The 20890-nt window shown below is 47.8% G+C and overlaps 1 protein-coding gene across 1 annotated transcript in view; it reads right to left on the minus strand.

Annotated features, from left to right (window-relative positions):
• The window catches only part of LOC147725141 (uncharacterized), a 104177-nt gene that overhangs the window by 29212 nt on the left and 54075 nt on the right, over nt 1–20890 (minus strand). The window contains exon 3 of the mRNA XM_086967118.1: nt 17890–17973. Within this exon, the coding sequence (XP_086823244.1) occupies nt 17890–17973 (84 nt within the window). The remainder of the gene's footprint in view (nt 1–17889; nt 17974–20890) is intronic.

The raw sequence follows: 20890 nt of genomic DNA on the forward strand, positions 1-20890 counted from the left end.
CTACCTTCGCTGCCAGGTTTCCACACCCGATGTCCAAGGGCAATGTGATATGGATGAACTGGTCAGGCAGATTTGCGTACTCTTTTCCGCTACTCCCACTGATTCCACTAGTGGTATGTAAGCTCCGATAACAGTCTCTCAAACTAATCTTAGTGGCTCCCACATGGGCACGCCAACTGTGGTTTACAACGCTGTTGGAACTATGACTAGTTCTGCACCAAAAACTGTGCTTGTCCCCATCCCTGCTAACGCAGAACCATGGAGAGATCAGACATCCAGATCCAGGTCAGCTGAATCTAGCGATGTGGCTCCTGAAGTCCTAGAGTTTGGTTACCTTAACCTACAACCGGACTGTATGAACATGATTAAAGAAGCCAGACGACCTACTACTAGAGGTTGCTATGCTGCAAAATGGAAAAGATTTGCCGTTTACTGCACCAATAATAAAATTGACCCACTGGATGCTTCCATCCAAAATATCATTTGCTATCTACTGCACTTGCAGAGATGTAATCTAGCATATTCATCCATACGTGTATATCAAGCAGCACTTGCTGCTTACTTACAATAATACAGACAACACTTGTCCCTATTTAGAGTCCCTCCAATTAAAGCCTTTATGGATGGCCTAAATAAGAATCATTCCTCCTAGCTTACTACCCTCTTCAGTATGGAACCTAAATGTTGTTCTTACCAGGCTCACTGGATCCCCATTTAAACCTTTACACAAATGCGAACTACAGTTCCTCACATGGATAGTAGCTTTCCTTGTTGCCATTACCTCTCTTAGAAGAGTAAGCAAGATTCAGGCTTTCACCATATAGGAACCATTGTTACAATTACATCGTAACAAAGTGGTCCTCAGAACAAACCCAAAATTAATTCCTAAAGTCATCTCTCCATTTCATCTAAATCAATCAGTGGAGTTACAAGTGTTTTTTTCAAAACCCAGCTCCATAGCAGAGAGAGCTCTGCACATCCTAGATGTTAAAAGAGCCCTACTTCATTACATTGGCAGAACCAAATCCTTTCACAAAACAAAATAATTGTTTGTAGCTTTCTCCCCACCGCAGAAGGGGAATCCCATCTCTAAAGCTGTGACTGCAAGGTGGATCGTTAAATGTATCCAAATATGCTACCAAAGAGCGAAACGCACATTAACAATTCCTCCTAGAGCGCACTCCACACGCAAACTAGGAGCCTCTATTGCTTTCCTATGGAACATTCCCCTAGAAGACATCTGTAAAGCAGCAACATGGTCTACAACACACATCTTCACTAAGCACTATTGTGTTGACGTACAAGCCAAGCAGCAAGCTGCTGTAGGCCAAGCTGTTCTTAACACTCTTTTTCAAACTACTGCAACCGATACAGGTGACCACCGCTAGGGGTGATACTGCTGTATAGTCTATGCTAAGTGTAAGATCTGCAGCTCATTTGCCTCGAACGGAAAATGCTACTTACCAGTATGCATCTGTTCTTGCCATGTAGAGCCGCAGATTCTCACACGCCCACCCGCCTCTCCGGGACCTGTATCTGTTTCAGTTCTATCCTAATTAGATATACATACATGGACATCTTCTTTCTTTCTACTAACTCCATCATTTCCCATCATGGCGCAAAAACAATCTAAGGATGGATTCACTGCCCATGCACACTATCGTCCAAGGGAGGAGTCACCTATCTTGTGACTACAAAGACTTCTTCCAAGACAACAACGTGCAAGCATACGTGCCCAACACCAGATGGCGATCTAATGCCAAGTGTGAGAATCTGCAGCTCTACATGCCAAGAACAGATGCATACTGGTAAGTAGCATTTTCCTTCTAAGTGGTTGGAAGAAAGGTTTTTGGAAGAGCCAAATACAAGACTGAGGATTGAATTTACTGATGTTTTCTGCAGGGAAGATTTTTCATCTGAGATTCTGTCAGACAATGGAATGTAATTCACTTCTTGTGCGATTAAATTGTTTTAATTATGGTGGTATTAAGCACAAAAGGTGTAGCTTGTATCATCCCCAAAGCAATGGCCACATAGAAAGGATAAATAGATTGGTAATTGGAGTAGCACTCGACCCTTGGTCACTGTGCCCCGCCCTGTTGCCGCTGATAGCTCCATGAATCTGGGACTGCGCTCCCAGTCACCACTGCCTCCAGTTCAATCCTGCTGATCGCAGATCCACTTGGTAATTTTGCTTGCTGTAATTTTAGCTCTAATTTAATTTTCTTTTCTTTTTTTATTAGCAATAATTTAATTGACTTAATTTCTTATCTATTTTCCTTTGGTGATTGAATCCACTGGTTATTTGATTGGCTCTTTTGGGTTGGTGTCCTCCACTGCTTTTGCCCCTCTCGTTCTGGCTTTTTTTTCCCACTCCAGTCGCTTTTCCCGCTCCCTCGCCTCCCAACAGCAGCGCCTTGAGACCCTCACGGGTGAGTAGTGTGCTTTACAAATGTTCTGATTGATTGACTGATTGAACAGCTCCAACCACCTCCCAGGACTACTTATGGAGGCCGCTGCGCGGCGACAGTAGTATCCCTTGCCCCTTGATCACTGCACTTCTCTAACACCCCCTCCCAGGAATACTTATGGAGGTTGTTGCAAGGCCAAGCTGTCAGCACGCTAAAGGCAAGCCCATCTGTGCCTGTCCGTGCCAGGACCACGCTCAGCGCCAGGACCCCTGGCCCTCCCACCAGCTGCTGCTACACGACCAAGAAGCTCCTGGCCTTGGACCCCAGACACCACAAAAACAGCTGCTTCACGTCCTCTACTTGATCATTCAAAGGACACTTCATCTGCCACCACTGCCGCTTCTCCTGCTACACAAGACCACCAGCCCACACTGGTACCCGCACCGCCACCTCAGAGCACTACAAACAACCTGTAACTGCTCCAACATATCTTGCTCAATGTCCGCTCCCTCTGCAAACATGCCACAGAAGTCTGGGACACCATCTGCACCCTTTCTCCTGACGTGGACTTCATCACCAAAATATGGCTTAACCCCTATTGAACCCCGACATCGCCACCACCACTGCCGAAGTCTACAAGATGATATATCAAGACAGCATCAACAACAAGCATTTACAATGCAATGGTCTCTGCATTATTAAAGGTAGAGCTATTGGCATTGCTCCTGACTTTTTTTTTTTTTAAATCATAAATAAATGGCATTGTCATTTACATTGCCAATAGCTTAATCGTTTGCATAAGCGAGACCTATTGCATTAGCACCCACACACAGAGTAAGTATTAGAGTGAGTAGTTGACAGTAAGTAGGAGAGAGTTATTAGTAAAGAGAGTATTAGGGAGCGAGTAGTAAAAAGTGAAAGAGTGAGTATTATATAGTGAGAGAGTGAGGCAGGATATAAGTCCCTTGTAGGTTTATATTAAACACAATCGTTTTCTCAAGCACAGTGCAAGTGCTGTACAGGTGAAACCTAAAATGAGTACCAGGCATTAGCAAACGATCACCTGAATGGAAATGTACAGATTTGTTTAATCCTGCACTTTGGCCCTGACAAATTTGGTGGAAACCGGATACTGTAAAATATTCTAAATATATATGTTCACAAACCGACGCACTTACTGCCCTCAAAACTCTGGACTCTGCCCTCAACACTCTGCCGTAAACACTCTGCCCTCTGCCCTAAACACTCTGCCCTCTGCCCTCTGCCCTAAACACTCTGCCCTCTGCCCTCTGCCCTCAACACTCTGCCCTCAACACTCTGCCCTCAACACTCTGCCCTCAACACTCTGCCCTCAATTCTATATCTGGATGCAATGACTGAAGCAGCAAAATACTAGTTGACGTGTTTAAGCAAAGCTCTTAATTCCATCGACTGCGCCCCTTTGAGACCCCCCAGTTTTTCCATCCCGCCTAAACCCCTGGCCCTGCCTGCCCTCTGCTGGCGACCTGCGTGCTGGGGGGCTGAGGGGAGGGATTGTTTGCATTTCAAGCCGGTGCTTCGCTAAGGGAGCGAAACCGAAGAATTCAGGAATAGGCAGGCTACCGAAAAAGAATCTGGGGCGAGCATTTAAATAATAACCCCTCATTCCCCAAAAGCAGACATTGCATTTAATGCATCTACAACATGTTTACAGGGAAAACCGCTCTACAAATGACAGCATAATTCCACCACTGAAACCACCCCGCATCACTGTTCGTTACACACCCCGGTGCTCCCCGCCAACATCCATAGATCTCTGCAGCCGGTGCCTCAACCGCCTAGGCTATCTCAAATAAAGTATGGTGTAAAGCCGCGGGGAGCAGCGTTCCTCACACAGGCCACTCAAGGGTTCAACGCTGGCTGCTGACAAGTGCAGTCATCAGCATGTGCCGAGCTCGAAGCTCTTAATTCCATCGACTGCGCCCCTTTGAGACCCCCCAGTTTTTCCATCCCACCTAAACCCCTGGCCCTGCCTGCCCTCTGCTGGCGACTTGCATGCTGGGGGGCTGAGGGGAGGGATTGTTTGCATTTCAAGCCGGTGCTTCGCTAAGGGAGCGAAACCGAAGAATTGAGGAATAGGCAGGCTACCGAAAAAGAATCTGGGGCGAGCATTTAAATAATAACCCCTCATTCCCCAAAAGCGGATATTGCATTTAATGCATCTACAACATGTTTACAGGGAAAACCGCTCTACAAATGACAGCATAATTCCGCCACCGAAACCACCCCGCATCACTGTTCGCTACACACCCCGGTGCTCCCCGCCAAAATCCATAGATCTCTGCAGCCGGTGCCTCAACCGCCTAGGCTATCACAAATAAAGTATGGTGTAAAGCCGCGTTTGGGCTGATTAGACAAGGGCCTTCTGCTAGGGTGCTCCAACCAGCTTGGCGATTACTTGTGGTGGTGGCCGCAAGAGGTCCAGGTATGTATGCGCAGGAGGTGCTGCCGAGAAGCGCACAGAGAGACGCGCTACAGCCCATGCATCAGGTCCACGAGGGAGGTGTGGGGGGGGGAGCGGGACGAAGGTGAGCCCCTGTGTCATTCACCCTTCATCCATCCCCTTTCACCACCGCCAAAGCCCACGTGTCATTCACCCTTCATCCATCACCTTTCATTACCACCAAAGCCCCCTGGCCATTCACCTTTCATTCAGCTCCTTTCATCACCGCCAAAACCCTGTGTCATTCACAGTTCATCCATCACCTTTCATCACTAACAAAGCCCACGTGTCATTCACCCTTCATCCATCCGCTTTCACCAGCGCCAAAGCCCACGTGTCATTCACCCTTCATCCATCCCCTTTCACCACCGCCAAAGCCCACGTGTCATTCACCCTTCATCCATCACCTTTCATTACCACCAGAGCCCCCGGGCCATTCACCTTTCATTCAGCTCCTTTCATCACCGCCAAAACCCTGTGTCAATCACAGTTCCTCCATCACCTTTCATCACTAACAAAGCCCACGTGTCATTCACCCATCATCCATTACCCTTCACCACCACCAAAGCCCCGTGTCTTTCACCCTTCGTTCATCCATCGCCTTTCACCACCACCACTAATTAATCACTACAGGCAGGTCACCTCACAGTGCAAGCTGACGTTACTTCCTAATGCCCGGCCCAGAAGTAGGCTTAATCAGACCCTCCAGGATATCGCGATTTCGCGATTTCACGATTTGCCGCGAAATCGGCACTTTTGTAAAAATGCCACGATTTTTACAAAAGTGCCCTCGAAATCGGCACTTTTGTAGAAATCGCGGCATTTTTACACAAGCCGCTATATCCTGGGGGGGTATTAGGAGCAGACGGGCAGACGGCTCTGTATGTAAATAGCCGTTATCAGGCTGATGAGGTGCGAACACGCCACTCTGTTGTTTTCCTTATTTACAAAGCCCCCCTACATTCTGTATAATCAGACCCTCCAGGATATCGCGATTTCGCGATTTGCCGCGAAATCTGCACTTTTTAAAAAATGCCGCGATTTTTACAAAAATGCCAGTGAAATCGTCATTTTTGTAGAAATCGCGTCATTTTTCGCTATATCCTGGGGGGTCTGCTTTATGTGGCTATCGCCTGTGAATTGGGCTAGCAGCCAAAGACATCCAGTGCTGAGTTTTACGCCACGCCCAGCCTTCACTGCCACGCTTGTCTGCCCACACCATTCATGGAGCATTCGAACAAGGAAGTGTTTGCTAACGGACGCCATTTGTCCGTCATTTTAACAGGGCACCGGTTGCCCCACCCTAAAGCCGGCACAGTTTGCACCCACCTCCCTTCTTCACTCCGATGCTGCACCAAAGCTCCTCAGATACTCAGCAGCATTGAAGCATCACAGCGGGATGGCTACCCTCACACCTCCAGCCCTTGATGACCTGTTAAGAGGTGCTTCGAAGGTGACTGAGAGGGAGGGGCTGCAGGTTCAGGAGCTGCGACATCTATTGACATGCAAACAGCCCTGAATGTGTCATGTCTCTGCTATTTAGAGGGGGGCTCACACATTCCATTTCTACCCAGGGCCCCAAACATCCGAGACTCGGCCAGATTACACCCCTGATTACACCGAGGCAGCACGTGGTTCTCTTCACAGAGCGTAATTACACTTTACTAAATTGTAAGCAAACCTCGGTTCTTCAAACATGCAGTCTATAATTTAAGAAAATACAGAAATGGCACAATCGCACCCACACTGATTAACAGAGTATGGAGGACAATCAGTTCAATCAGTTCTCTTAGAGTATCTCCTGTAAGTTCAGTATATCACAGTGGGGGCTGGCATTTTGGACAGAGAGCCTGTCTTCTCATTGTCTTGTGCAGGAGGGGGCGAGGAGCCCAAGATGATACTAGAATACTGCATGCCCACCCCTGTGCCCACCCTGGTGGATTCTGTTCCCTCTCCTGTGATGGCTCCTGCCATCCCCTCAGTGATGGCTCCTGTCCCCCCATGTGGTGGCTCCAGTCCACCCCCCGCCTGTGATGGCTCCTGTCCCCCCATGTTGTGGCTCCAGTCCACCTACACCTGTGATGGCTCTTGTCCCCCCTGTGGTGGATCCTGTCTCCGCCCTGGGTGGCTTCTGTCCCAGTCCTGGAACCCCCCCTGCAGCGAGGGTGAAGTTCTTGATGGGCCTCTTCTCAAAAGGACTCATCTCAAAATTAATATGGAAAGGTCGGTGAGTAAGTAAGTGAAGGGATGGGTGAATGGCTGGATGAATTAGTGAAAGGGTGAATGGATGAATGAAAGATTGAATAAATGAATAATGAGAGAGGATGGATGGATTGATGAGAGGGGAAGGATGGAGAGAAAATGTAAATAGCTGGATGTATGGGTGGAAGGGTAGCTGGATGATGGATGAGGAGATGGATGGATGGATGGAGGGGAAGGATGGATGGATGAAGAGTGGGTGGGTAGATGGATGGATGGATGGATGATGAGGGGAAAGGATGGATGATTGGATGATGAGGGAAAAGGATGGATGGGTGATGAGGGGAAGGATGGATGATGAGGGGAAGGACAGATGGATGGATGGATGGATGGATGGATGGATGGATGGATGGATGATGGGTGGGTGAAAGGATGGATGGAAGGAAGGATGGCTAAGTGAAAGGGTCGATGGAGAGAGAAAGGGAGGATGGATGGATGACTAAAATAGTGGATGGGTGGAAGGATTAGTAAGTGAAAGGATGTCTGGATTGGTGAAAGGGTAAATGGCTGAATGGATTAGTGAATGGATGGATGGGATGAAGAGTGGATGGATAAGTGTACAGATGGATAGGGTGAAAGGGTGGATGGATAATGGAGATGAGTGAAAGGATGGATGAGGGGATGGATGAAGGGATGGATGAGTGAAATGATAGATGGAAGGATACATGATGGATAGGTTTGCAAATGGTTGAATATGTTTGGAAATGGCAGGGCTTACTTATATACTATTGCGCAACCTCTGATGTGTCTGTAAAACGTACCTATTGTCCTGAAGTTTTCTCCTGAATTTTGAGCTCCTGTCCTGAATTTGTGTCCTGAATTTTGACCCTTTGTCCTGAATTTTTACACTCACCGTCCTGAATTTGCACCAATGCCAGTTGGTCACCCTATTCGCTGGCTTGGAGACGGAGCTCCGTGCAGAGATGTCTGTCCCTCAAGATAAACAGACAGAACCACTCAGCCCAGAGAGCTGAGGCGCACACGGGACGGGGTATCTGCAGAGGCGCGCTGGACAAGGGATGAAGTCAGAGGGTTGAGCTCACCTATTGCAGACCATTTCCCCCTGGGAGTGAGCCATGGGAAAAATCCTAGAGGCGAGAAATTTAACACGGGCGTCAAGTGGCCCCATGTCATGGGTCTCAAATTTAACCAGTCCCCGCTTTTAAATCGGAGACTATTTGCAGGCTGACATTTTGCAACGAAACTACAAGTACCAACATGCAGTTCGCTACTGTTTAACAAGTGACCACTTGGCGGTTTTGACTGCTCTATCTCTAGTGGTTAGGTCTGTCGAACGGGCATCCGGTGGGATATCAGGTCGTGTTCAAAATACACTGTACTATTTAACATGCTTACTAATAAAAGGGGCGATAGGTATAGCCATCTTTAGTGCAGCAGGTACAGTGGCACCAAGCTCTAAGGCTATTGCAAGACACAAACTGACCTGCAATGGTACGCCTCTTCTGGCGCAGGGCTTTGCAACGTGATGCATCTGGGAGATGCGTCACGTAGTAAATACCCCGCACCATGGTGCATCTTTTGCGCCGCCGCTGCGTCACAAAAGTGACGCAACGGCGGCGTAAAAGCAGCGCAAGGGGCTTGTAAATCTGCCCCAAAGTGTCTACATTGTAAAGAAACAAAATATACATAGCTTCATGATGTTAAATAACTAAAAAAAACTAAGATATCTGTGTTTGTTGTAGGAAAAATGGCCACATAAAATGTCGCAAAATTGCCGCTAAATTTCCATATTTGTGCCGCTAAATTTCCATTTTTGTGTCGCTAAATTTGCTAATCCATGCCGCTATATCCTGGGGGGGTCTGTATAATGGCGGCCTGGCCTGCTTTGTGTACATAGTTGTGCTGTATTCAGAACGGCTAATTAGACCCGAGTGGGACAGTAGACGACGACGCCTCCAATTCACAACTGCGGTGCAGTGAAACTATATACAGGCAAGCAGTGTTTATTATGCCAATTGCGGGTGTAAACAGCGTGGAGACAATAGGGCATATCAATACAATTACACAATCAGTAGACAATGAGTAAATAACACAGCACTGCAGAGTGTATGTTGGGAAGTGTGAGCGGGCCAGGGAAAAAGCAATAGGGTGGTGAGTCAGAGTCTACGGGGGTGACGAATGTCCATTTTCTGCTCACGGCACTCCCACCCTTCAGCACTTGTGACTGTCGGAATATTCTCCACGGCTTGTTCTGCAAGCAAAATTCAGAGGATTCCGTTTGTCCACGGAAATGCCGGGTAGATAGCAATTGCCCCTGAAAGGGGCAGCTGACCATTTGGCTTTACCAGTGCTTGCTACTGATGCGGAACATAATTGTCTCCCCTAAAAGAAACAAACACGAACTGGCAAAACCAATAGGTGTGGGCTAATTTAGGTGAATGATTCCTTGTACTTTTAGCTGAACTTTGGAGGGCAAAATAAAGATGGAAGATATATGATCGTGGACTTTGCACAAGGCGCTACCTTCTTGTCCCTATGCGGTGTCTCTCTGCACGTACTGGTAGCTAAGCTTTCAGGGTTACGCCCTTCTGCTTCCGTTCTTGAGCTTTAAGGCACAATATTTAATGAGGAAAGCCTTAAAAATCCTTCCATAATAGCTTTTTTTATGTAGCACTTCATGCCTTATGTCTGCCATTTCTATGCGCTTTACACAGTTAATGTTAAACATGTGTATGGTTCACAGTTTAGGAAACGATAACACTCCTCAATCCCCTCCCGCTGAAACTGCCTGTGCCCCTCTGGTCCCAAACTGCAGCATCCTTTGGCCGGGGCTGCTCCTGTCCGCGTGAATTGATGGTTAAGAGGAAGAGAGAGATGGGATAGAAGAATTAGGTGTGCAAAAAGAAGCCAAGGCTAAAGATGGGAGGGAAGAGAGAGGCCTTGAGGGGGGCAGAACTAGGTTGAGATGGGGAAAAGAGAGCAGAAGAGATATGAGAAGAAGGGAGAAAGAGTACAAGATGTAGAGAGCGGTGGGACAGGAGAATAGAGATGCGAGGAGAATGAGTAAAAGGTTCCCCTAGCGGAAATAGAGAGGGGGAGGGAGAGCTTGAGAGCTGAAGTGGGGGAGGAGGGCAAAGAGGATAGAAGAGAAGAGGGGTAGAGGTGGGGAGATGGAATATAAACGGGAGACAAAGATAGAAGAGATGGGAAGACAAAGGAGAAGATCGGGAAGTGAATGCGCAAGAGAGGAGAGAAGGAATAAGTGAAAGATAGGAAGGGAGCGAAAGATGCAGAGGGAATGGGAGCCAGAAGGTAAAGAGGAGAGGAGAAGAGAACTAAGAGGACTTGAGAAAGAGTGAACGGTGAATAGAAGGATGAAAGTGAGAGGAAGAGGAGGGATGCCTGGGAGGAGGAATAAAAGGGGTAGAGGGAAAGCTAGAGGGCGAGACGTGGGGAGAAGAGAAGTAACTCAAGGTTCAATGCTCTTAATTCATGAGAAACGCAGACTCTGTTGGACTAAAATGTCCCTAAGAGCCCTGACAGGCTGGCTGAGTCTTTATTTCAATTATGTATCTACTTGATACTTTGCGGCAATTCTGATTTTGTGGGGCAATAACAGGTTAATTGTATTCCTTAATGCACAAAAATGTGCCAGTCCTGTACATACCATGCCTTTTCCTCTGGCTAAATTCCCGCAGGGTTGCTTTGCTGAAATCGAACAAAGGGTAATATTGAGTGTGATAGGCATCACAACACTTACAATCTCAGTCTCTGGGCAAACATGTGTTTGAAGGGGGATCGCAATTTAATAGGCGTGTTATAATCAGGCCGTATACTTTTATGTATTCACTATCCAAGATACATAGACAAACTTAAGCCTGCAAGCAATGTTACTTAAATGTAAAATACTAATCAGGGCCTATTTCAAAGTAGAATACTCTGCTAAAACAGTTTTCATTGTTTTAATGCTGAAAATGAATGATTATGAGTAAAATAAAGTGCCGCAAAAATGCCGCTAAATTTCCATATTTGTGGCGCTAAATTTGCTAATCCATGCCGCTATATCCTGGGGGGACTGCTTAATAGTGGCGTTGAGTCTGTCTCTAATCACATTCGGCACATTAAAATGCATAAGCACTGAGAGAGAATGTTATTTGTGCGGAATCAAACAACTTGTTGAAGTGGTGCAGCCGGGAGCAGAACCCAGGCCTCCTGTTATCATAGTTAACCGATTTACCCACATGCCGCATCACTCACCACGTCTTGGCCCCTTGGGTACGTCACTAGTGGGTGGGTGGCATACATACATTAATACACACAGAATGTATTAATTTACAGCCACAAGGGGGCGCTCCCGTCCTATGTGTCTTACTGCCCCAATCTACATATGTTACTGAAGGTATTTGTCAAATAGTATTAGATATAGCACAGACGGAGCTTCTAGCAGCATCACAGTACGTTTCACGACAATATCTTTTTTGAAGGAGAAACTTCCCCTCACCCCCCCCCCCCCCCCCCTCCCAAAAAGGCGTGCCGGGAGTCACAGTCCTGAGATATGTATTTACACGGGACACGGACTGACCGCATTTTGCCTGAAACATGTTTATTTATTTATTTATTATTCATGTATGCGCAGGAGGTGCTGCCGAGAAGCGCACAGAGACGCGCTGCAGCCCATGCATCAGGTCCACGAGGGAGGTGTGGGGGGGGGAGCGGGACGAAGGTGAGCTGTGGGCGGAGGGAGCGGGGGAAGCAGGATGAATGAGAGCTGCGGGGGGAGGGAGGTGGGGGAAGCGGAACGAAGGAGAGCCAAAGCCCACGTGTCATTCACCCTTCATCCATCACCTTTCATTACCACCAAAGCCCCCGAGTCATTCACCTTTCATTCATCTCCTTTCATCACCACCAAAACCCTGTGTCATTCACAGTTCATCCATCACCCTTCACCACCACCAAAGCCCTGTGTCTTTCACCCTTCGTTCATCCATCGCCTTTCACCACCGCCACTAATTAATCACTACAGGCAGGTCACCTCACAGTGCAAGCTGACGTTACTTCCTAATGCCCGGCCCAGAAGTAGGCTTAATAGTGGCGTTGAGTCTGTTTCTAATCACATTCGGCACATTAAAATGCATAAGCACTCAGAGAGAATGTTATTTGTGCGGAATCAAACAACTTGTTGAAGTGGTGCAGCTGGGAGCAGAACCCAGGCCTCCTGTTATCATAGTTAACTGATTTACCCACATGCCGCATCACTCACCACGTCTTAGCCCCTTGGGTACGTCACTAGTGGGTGGGTGGCATACATACATTAATACACACAGAATGTATTAATTTACAGCCACAAGGGGGCGCTCCCGTCCTATGTGTCTTACTGCCACAATCTACGCTACATATGTTACTGAAGGTATTTGTCAAATAGTATTTGATATAGCACAGACGGAGCTTCTAGCAGCATCACAGTACGTTTCACGACAATATCTTTTTTGAAGGAGAAACTTCCCCTCACCCCCTCAAAAAAAAAAGGCATGCCGGGAGTCACAGTCCTGAGATATGTATTTACACGGGACATGGACTGACCGCATTTTGCCTGAAACATGTTTATTTATTTATTTATTGTTTATGTATGCGCAGGAGGTGCTGCCGAGAAGCGCACAGAGAGACGCGCTGCAGCCCATGCATCAGGTCCACGAGGGAGGTGTGGGGAGGGAGCGGGACGAAGGTGAGCTGCGGGCGGAGGGAGGGGGGGAAGCAGGACGAATGAGAGCTGCGGGGGGGGAGGGAGGTGGAGGAAGCGGAACGAAGGAGAGCTGCGGGCGGAGGGAGGGGGGAGCGGGACGAAGGAGAGCTGCGGGCGGAGGGAGGGGGGGAGCAGATCAGCTCTGGAAACAACCACCATCTTTCTCCGAGGCAAAGCAGAAATGCCTCGGAGAAAGCATGGTAATTTTCGCATTCGGGGGCGTGTTTTGCTGTTCTGAGTGACGGATGACATCACTGTCTAAAGAACAGCAAAACTTACGCCCCCGAATCCGAAAAAGACGGGGCTAAATCGGAGTGACGCCTCTCTCCTCCAATGGCTGGCCTCCGTTTAGGAAGCCAGCCAATGGGAGAGAGATGAGGAGGGAGGCGGGTTTAAGCTGCCACACTAAGAGTCAATAATTCTCGGACTTCCGGTCTGCCTTCGGCAGACCGGATATTACCGAGACCTAAAAACGACATAGGTATTGCCATCATCTTCAAGGAAACCATCTTATGCACCATCATTAAGCAACGCCTCTCAAGGAACACCTCAGCTTTAGACTTCGGACTGATGCGAAGACCATAGTAAGAGGCGCCATTCCCTACAGACCTCTGGGAACTCAACCAGTTTTCTGCAATGCCATCTACAACCTCATTGCCCACATTGCCATGGACTTCCACCACTATTTCCTACTTGGCCATTTCAATTTCCACGTTGATGACCCCAATGACACCAACTCCACCATCCTCCTGGAGAACCTGAACAACACCAGCCTCACCCAACTCACAGAACCCATGAACAAATTCGGGGGGGGGGGGGCACTTGATGCCAATTTTACCTCCAGCAACACAATCAAATTCACTCTACATCAGAAAACTCACCTGGACTGACCACTCCATGGTTCACTTCACCATCTCCAATGACAGCCTGTGACATTCCCAAAGCCCCTCCCTCTTCCACAGAACATATTAAAGTTAAATTGACAGTCTTGTATTTTCAGAATTGGAACATTTCCAATACCAACTATTCATAACAAACTCATTTTTGCTGTACATTTAGCTTGTAGGCCAGGCTTGTTTGAGGTGCATGTGTTGATTGCTGTGTGAGATGTCTGGATGCAGTAACATAAAACTCACAGCCATTCACCCAGACACTGGTCAGATGCACTGCTGAGTGAAGCACAGGATTGTAGTTTACATCCTTTAAGTTAAATCCTTACTTACACAGGCCTCTCTTCTCGGACAGGAATCCTACTTACACATAATTGTTGTCGCCCCTTTTAGAGAGCCCGCCCATCTTTTTCATCCCCCTTGAAGCACTGCCCAGAAGACCACTGGGCCCAGATGGCTTTCCATAATTGCTTTAAGTCCGCCTTTCCCTATAAACAGACCTATCCCCCACACGCAGGTGTTTAGGATCCTCATCTAACACGAAGCCCTCACCGGACTGGGCGTTGGTGGGTGTGGACTATAAAGGTATGTACAGACCTATCCCCTACACACAGGTGTTTGGGATCCTCATCTAACATGAAGCCCTCACTGGACTGGGCTTTGGTGGGTGTGGACTATAAAGGTATGTACAGACCTATCCCCTACACACAGGTGTTTGGGATCCTCATATAACATGAAGCCCTCACTGGACTGGGCTTTGGTGGGTGTGGACTATAAAGGTATGTACTGACCTATCCCCTACACACAGGTGTTTGGGATTCTCATCTAACATGAAGCCCTCACTAGACTGGGCGTTGGTGGGTGTGGACTATAAAGGTATGTACAGACCTATCCCCCGCACACAGGTGTTTAGGATCCTCACCCAACACGAAGCCCTCACTGGACTGGGCGTTGGTGGGTGTGGACTATAAAGGTATGTACAGACCTATCCCCTACACACAGGTGTTTAGGATCCTCATCTAATATGAAGCCCTCACTGGACTGGGCGTTGGTGGGTGTGGACTATAAACCTATCCAGATAACTCCCTTCTGCAGTGACGTCAGCAGTGAAGGTGCCTTCACTCTGAAGCAATGACAGCCATGTGAAGGAAGGGTCATTTTTATCACATTAAATAAATATTTAATGGAGGTAAATAAAGATCTGACCTTCCAAGGCTGGGACGGAGAGACCTGTGCATGATCTTCACCTGGAGACAGCCCCCCTGGCTGCATCACAGGGTGGTGCACACAAACTGCTGGCAATGGGACTAGAGGGGGAGTCAGAAGGGTGGGCGCCCTCTACAGACAGTGCTCACACAGGTGCTCTAATGAGAGACTATACCCTCTTGGCTACTGAAGGAGAGGGAAACGATGGGAAACTTTCGTACCCCAAGCACACCTCACCTGGCACAAGGTACATATAGGAGCTAGAGCCAGATCAGACACCTGAGAAGGGGAGGGAGGGGCTGCGGCTGAAGGAGTGGAAGAGGTGAGAGGTGCCCGAGGCACCAAAACCTCATATATACTGCCCGTGGCTCAAGATACATGTGTGACAGCACCTGACACTGGCTGTACATACATGTGTAACAACACCTGACACTGACTCTACTTACCTGTGTGACAACATCTGACACTGGCTCTATATACATGTGTGACAACACTTGACATTTCTGAGTGTTTCTGTGTAACAGCACCTGACACCTCTGTCTCCATTTGTGTGTGACAGCACCCAATACCTCTAGCACTGGTTCTACGTGTGTGTGTGTTTGAGTGTGTGTGTGTATATGTGTGTCTGTGACAACACCAGACACCTCTGGCACTGGTTCTACATTGTGTGTGTGTGTAACAGCATCTCAACTGCTGGCACTACATATTTGTGTGACAGCACCTGACACCTGTGGTACAGACTCTACTTGTGTGTTACAGAACCTGACAGATTTGACACTGGCTTTATGTTTGTGTGTGACAGCACCTGACACCTTTGACACTGGCTCTATGTGTGTGTGTGACAGCACTTGACACCTCTGGCACTGGCTCTATGTGTGTGTGACAGCACCTGACATCGGCTCTATGTGAGTGTGTGTGTGTGTGACAGCACCTGACACCTCTGGCACTGGATCTAGGTGTGTGTGTGACAGCTCCTGACAACGGGTCTATGTGTGTGTGTGTGTGTGTGTGTGTGTGTGTGTGTGACAGCACCTGACACCTCTGACACGGTCTCTATGTGTGTGTGTGACAGCTCCTGACACCGGCTCTATGAGTGTATGACAGCACCTGACACATCTGGCACTGGCTCTATTTATGTAAGTGACAGCACCTGACACATCTGGCACTGGCTCTATTTATGTGTGTGACAGCACCTGACACCTCTGACACTGTCTCTATTTGTGTGTGTGACAGCTCCTGACACCGGCTCTATGAGTGTATGACAGCACCTGACACATCTGGCACTGGCTCTATTTATGTAAGTGACAGCACCTGACACATCTGGCACTGGCTCTATTTATGTGTGTGACAGCACCTGACACCTCTGACACTGTCTCTATGTGTGTGTGTGACAGCTCCTGATACCGGCTCTATGTGTGTGCTACAGCTCCTGACACCAGCTCTATGTGTGTGTGACAGCACCTGACACCTGTGGTACAGACTCTACTTGTGTGTTACAGAACCTGACAGATTTGACACTGGCTTTATGTTTGTGTGTGACAGCACCTGACACCTTTGACACTGGCTCTATGTGTGTGTGTGACAGCACTTGACACCCCTGGCACTGGCTCTATGTGTGTGTGACAGCACCTGACATCGGCTCTATGTGAGTGTGTGTGTGTGACAGCACCTGACACCTCTGGCACTGGATCTAAGTGTGTGTGTGACAGCTCCTGACAACGGGTCTATGTGTGTGTGTGTGTGTGTGTGTGTGTGTGTGAGACAGCACCTGACACCTCTGACACGGTCTCTATGTGTGTGTGTGACAGCTCCTGACACCGGCTCTATGAGTGTATGACAGCACCTGACACATCTGGCACTGGCTCTATTTATGTAAGTGACAGCACCTGACACATCTGGCACTGGCTCAATTTATGTGTGTGACAGCACCTGACACCTCTGACACTGTCTCTATGTGTGTGTGTGACAGCTCCTGATACCGGCTCTATGTGTGTGCTACAGCTCCTGACACCAGCTCTATGTGTGTGTGACAGCCCCTGACACCTCTGGGACTGGCTCAATGGGTGTATCTGTGACAGTACCTCACACCTGTGTGTGTGTGTGCGTGTGTGGGTGTGTGTGTGTGTGTGTGTGTGTGTGTGTGTGTGTGTGTGTGCGTGTGTGTGTGTGTGCGTGTGTTTGGGTGACAACACCTGATACCTCAGTACTCAATCTATGTGTAGCTTTGTAACACACCTGACACCTCTGGTACTGCCCCTACATGTATGACGTGTGTATAAGGAACGAGGGAAACCAAAATAAATCGGTCAGGGACCTTGAAAACGAACTTATTGCACAAGACGGTGGTTCTTGAGTTAGCGGAGAATATAAATATAATAAGTATAGCCTCAATCAGTACTATATTTTAGCCGATATCCAGCCGGACAAGGGCTGTTTTAATATGCAAAATGTTTGAATAAAACGGGAATGCGAATTACATAACAGTGGGATACAAGCTGCATGTATGACAGCACCTGTTTCTGACTTTAAGAGCAATCTCTTAAGTGGAGTGGTGTGGCTCACTGATTAGAGGTGGCAGACCTGGAAGCAGAGAACGGCCCGGGACCAGGGTTCAATTCCTGACGCGGCAGGGTTGTGGACCAGGGTCAGCGGACTCGATAATTCTCGCCTCGGTGCCTACTCTAACCAGGGATCACACTCGGCAACTCTGGGTATTAGCTTGCCTCATCTCTACAATGGCCCCCCACATTTGCCGGGGATGCCTGGTTTCACCTTGGAGATATCCAGTAGGGACCATCTCACAGGGATAGCCAGGACGGGTTCCCCAACGGTCTACAGCGCCACGACGCCTCAGGGCAGCAGTGCGCTTTACAAGACACATACATTTACATTTATTTTACATCTCTGACCTTATGCTCTTTATGAGAGTGGGAGACTTACCAATGAGTGCAGCCAAGGCCACCACCAGCAGCAGCAGCGAAAGTCCACAGACAGCACAGAGCAGCACTCGGGAGGATAGAGTCACTGTAAAAGAGAAGACAGGACCAGGGATCAGAGAAGCTTCTGGTCACAGGATGCAGGGAGAGGAACTCTATAGGATAGGGGGTGGTGGGCTAGTACTGGCCGGGGCAGGCGCAGGGGTCAGCTGGGTGTCTCTTACTAGCAGAGCTTGGGAGGAATCCATCCTAAGAACTGGGCCTATATAGTGTCTGATACCATATGTGAACTTCAGACACCTGTAGGCTTCTAGGCGCTCAAAAGATGGGTTTTCAGTACTGCAAAGCATAGAGAATAGGACTCTACAGGCTAGGACAGTGTCAGGATTTAAAGCTTCTGTCCTTCGCTCACAGAACCTGGAACCTCTAATATCTGACACCACTTGGTGGATTCAACTCCTTGGGCTTCATGGCGCTAGAAAGGAGGCTACCGGCGCAGGGTTTACCCCTGCAACAATGTTGAGAGTTTTACCATTGTAGGATTCACTGAAGGTTTGCAAAGAAATAACCAGCCTTTCTGCTAAAGAGGCCTTAAAAATGTATGTATTTATCTATTTTATTTATTTTATTTTGAAAGTTTTATATAGCGCGAACAAGATCTTTGCAGATATCAGAGCGCTTTACAAAGCAGGGATACAAACAGGAGAGTGATTAACAGGCCATTAGGCATAGCGTAGTTGTAGGTAATAAGTGGGGTGGGGTAGGTACATGAGGGAGCACAGTAAAACAGGCACATCAATAGTGATAATTGTACACATAAATGGAAGCATAGACAGTCAGGTAAGTCAATAATACAAGTAATACAGAACGATGCAGAGACTTTAAAAAAAATCCACAGTAATAGTTCAGGTATATTTAGCCATGAGGATAGCTTTTACTTCTTTCTTAAAAAGTGTAGTGGAGGAGATGAGCCTGGTTTCAGGAGGGAGTGAGTTCCAGATCCTGGGTACCATTCCTGAGAAGGAGCGGTTATAAGTTTTCTCCTTCCGGATTCTTCGAGATTTCAACAGAAGATTGTTTGTGCCTCTAGTGTTTCTAGTGCCGCCAGAGATTGTCAGCTTCTGGGTGAGGTATCCGGGTGAGCTCAGGTGTAAAGCCTTTTGGGTCATGCAGGCGATTTTCAGATGTATTCTGGCTTCAAAAGGCAGCCAGTTCAGGGATTTCAAGTCAGGGGAAATATGCGAGTGTTTTTTTGACCCAGTGATGACTCGCGCTGCAGCGTTTAGTGAGGCTCTTAGGGGTGCAGCAGTAGTTAGGGGGAGACCGCAGAGGGCGATGCTGCTGTATTCTATTTGAGGGATGACTAGGGCTTGTACTGCATTTTGGAAGTCTTTGGCTGGGAGGAAGGGTTTAAGTTTCCTCAGGGTATTGATTTGGTAGTTCGCTCCCTTAGTAGCCTTGCTGATATGTTGCTGCATGTTGAGATTGGTGTCGAGTGCTATGCCTAAAGATTTTGCTGAGTCCACGATGGTGGGTTGGACATTGAGTGCAGTTAGGTGCTTAAGCCAGATTTGAGTGGTAGAGATCTTCGCTGGAGGTGAGATCAAAAGGAACTTTGTTTTCAGAGCATTGAGTTTGAGATGATTATCGGCAAGCCAGGATTGGGTGCTTCTGATCGTTGAGTTCAGGAGCAAAATGTCTTTGGGGGATTGTATTTTGAGATATAGTTGGGTGTCATCGGCGTACATGTGAAAGTGTACATTGGATGCCTGTAGCAAGGTGGTGAGAGGTTCCATAACTAGGTTGAACAAAGTTGGGGATAGGGAGGATCCTTGGGGGACGCCTAACGATACAGGTATTGGTGAGGACATCAAGTTGTTGCTCTTGAATTTCTGCGACCTGTTGTGTAGAAAGGAAGTGAACCACTTGAGTACAGTCCCAGATAGGCCCATTCTTGTGTTTAACAGTTCGAGTAAATTCTCATCTTTAACGGAGTCGAATGCTGAGGAGAGATCAAGAAGGATGAGGAGGCAGGTATTGTTTTGATCTAGGATTTGAAGGGCGTCGTCAATTATGTGAATCATAGCAGTTTCTGTACTGTGTCCTGCTCGGAAGCCTGATTGATGAGGGTTGAGGAGATCAAACTGTTCAATGTGTTTAGTTAATTGTAGTTGTGCGCATTTTTCCAACAGTTTGGCGAGAGTGGGAATATTGGTAATGGGACGGTAATTGTTTAGGTCAGAGGGTTCGGCTGTAGGTTTCTTTAGTAAAGGTGTGACTTGTCCAATTTTGAGGGAATCAGGGATGGTTCCTTGTTGAAGTGAGCTGTTGATAATTTTAGTCCAGAGTGGAAGGAGCAAAGGGGTGAAGTCTTTGACAGCGTTAGCAGGGAGGGGGTCAGAGAGGTGATTGGATGGTTTCAGGGTGCTGAGCAATTTGCCAATTTCTTCCTCAGAGTAGGTGCCAAAGGATGACCATGTAGCATTGTTTTTTGGTTCAGTGAATGCTATGCAGTGGGGTTTGGAGTAAAGGTTTGCGTCAATGAGGAGATCGCTCTTTATGTTGTCAGTTTTTTGGATAAAGAAAGCAGCGAAGTCTTCACAGGAAGGTGCTTCGCGCATAGTGCTGAGAGGTTGGGGTTGTTCCTTGGATTGTGTTCTGATTAGCTCAAACAGTTTTCTCGGACGGTTTTTGGCTCTGTCGAGCTGGTGGCTGAAGAAGTCTGATTTTGCGCGTTTTATCTTCCTGAAGTAGGCGTTTCTCTTTTTCTTCAGGGTTTTTAGGTGCAGTGCAGAGGGAGCTGATCTCCAGGTGCGCTCTGCCATTCGCATGGCTTGTCTGTCCTCATTGAGACTCCCGTTGTACCAAGGATTGGAGATTTTAGCGAAGACTCTTTTTAGCTGCATGGGTGCAGCCTCATTAATTATTGAGGTCATGGCGGTGAGATAGTGATCAGTCAAGGATTGGACGTCCGTAGCGCCGGTAGGAGGAAGTAGGAGGTTGCA

Source organism: Lissotriton vulgaris, chromosome 4_1, assembly GCF_964263255.1.
Source record: "Lissotriton vulgaris chromosome 4_1, aLisVul1.2, whole genome shotgun sequence".
NCBI classification, from domain to species: Eukaryota; Metazoa; Chordata; class Amphibia; order Caudata; family Salamandridae; genus Lissotriton; species Lissotriton vulgaris.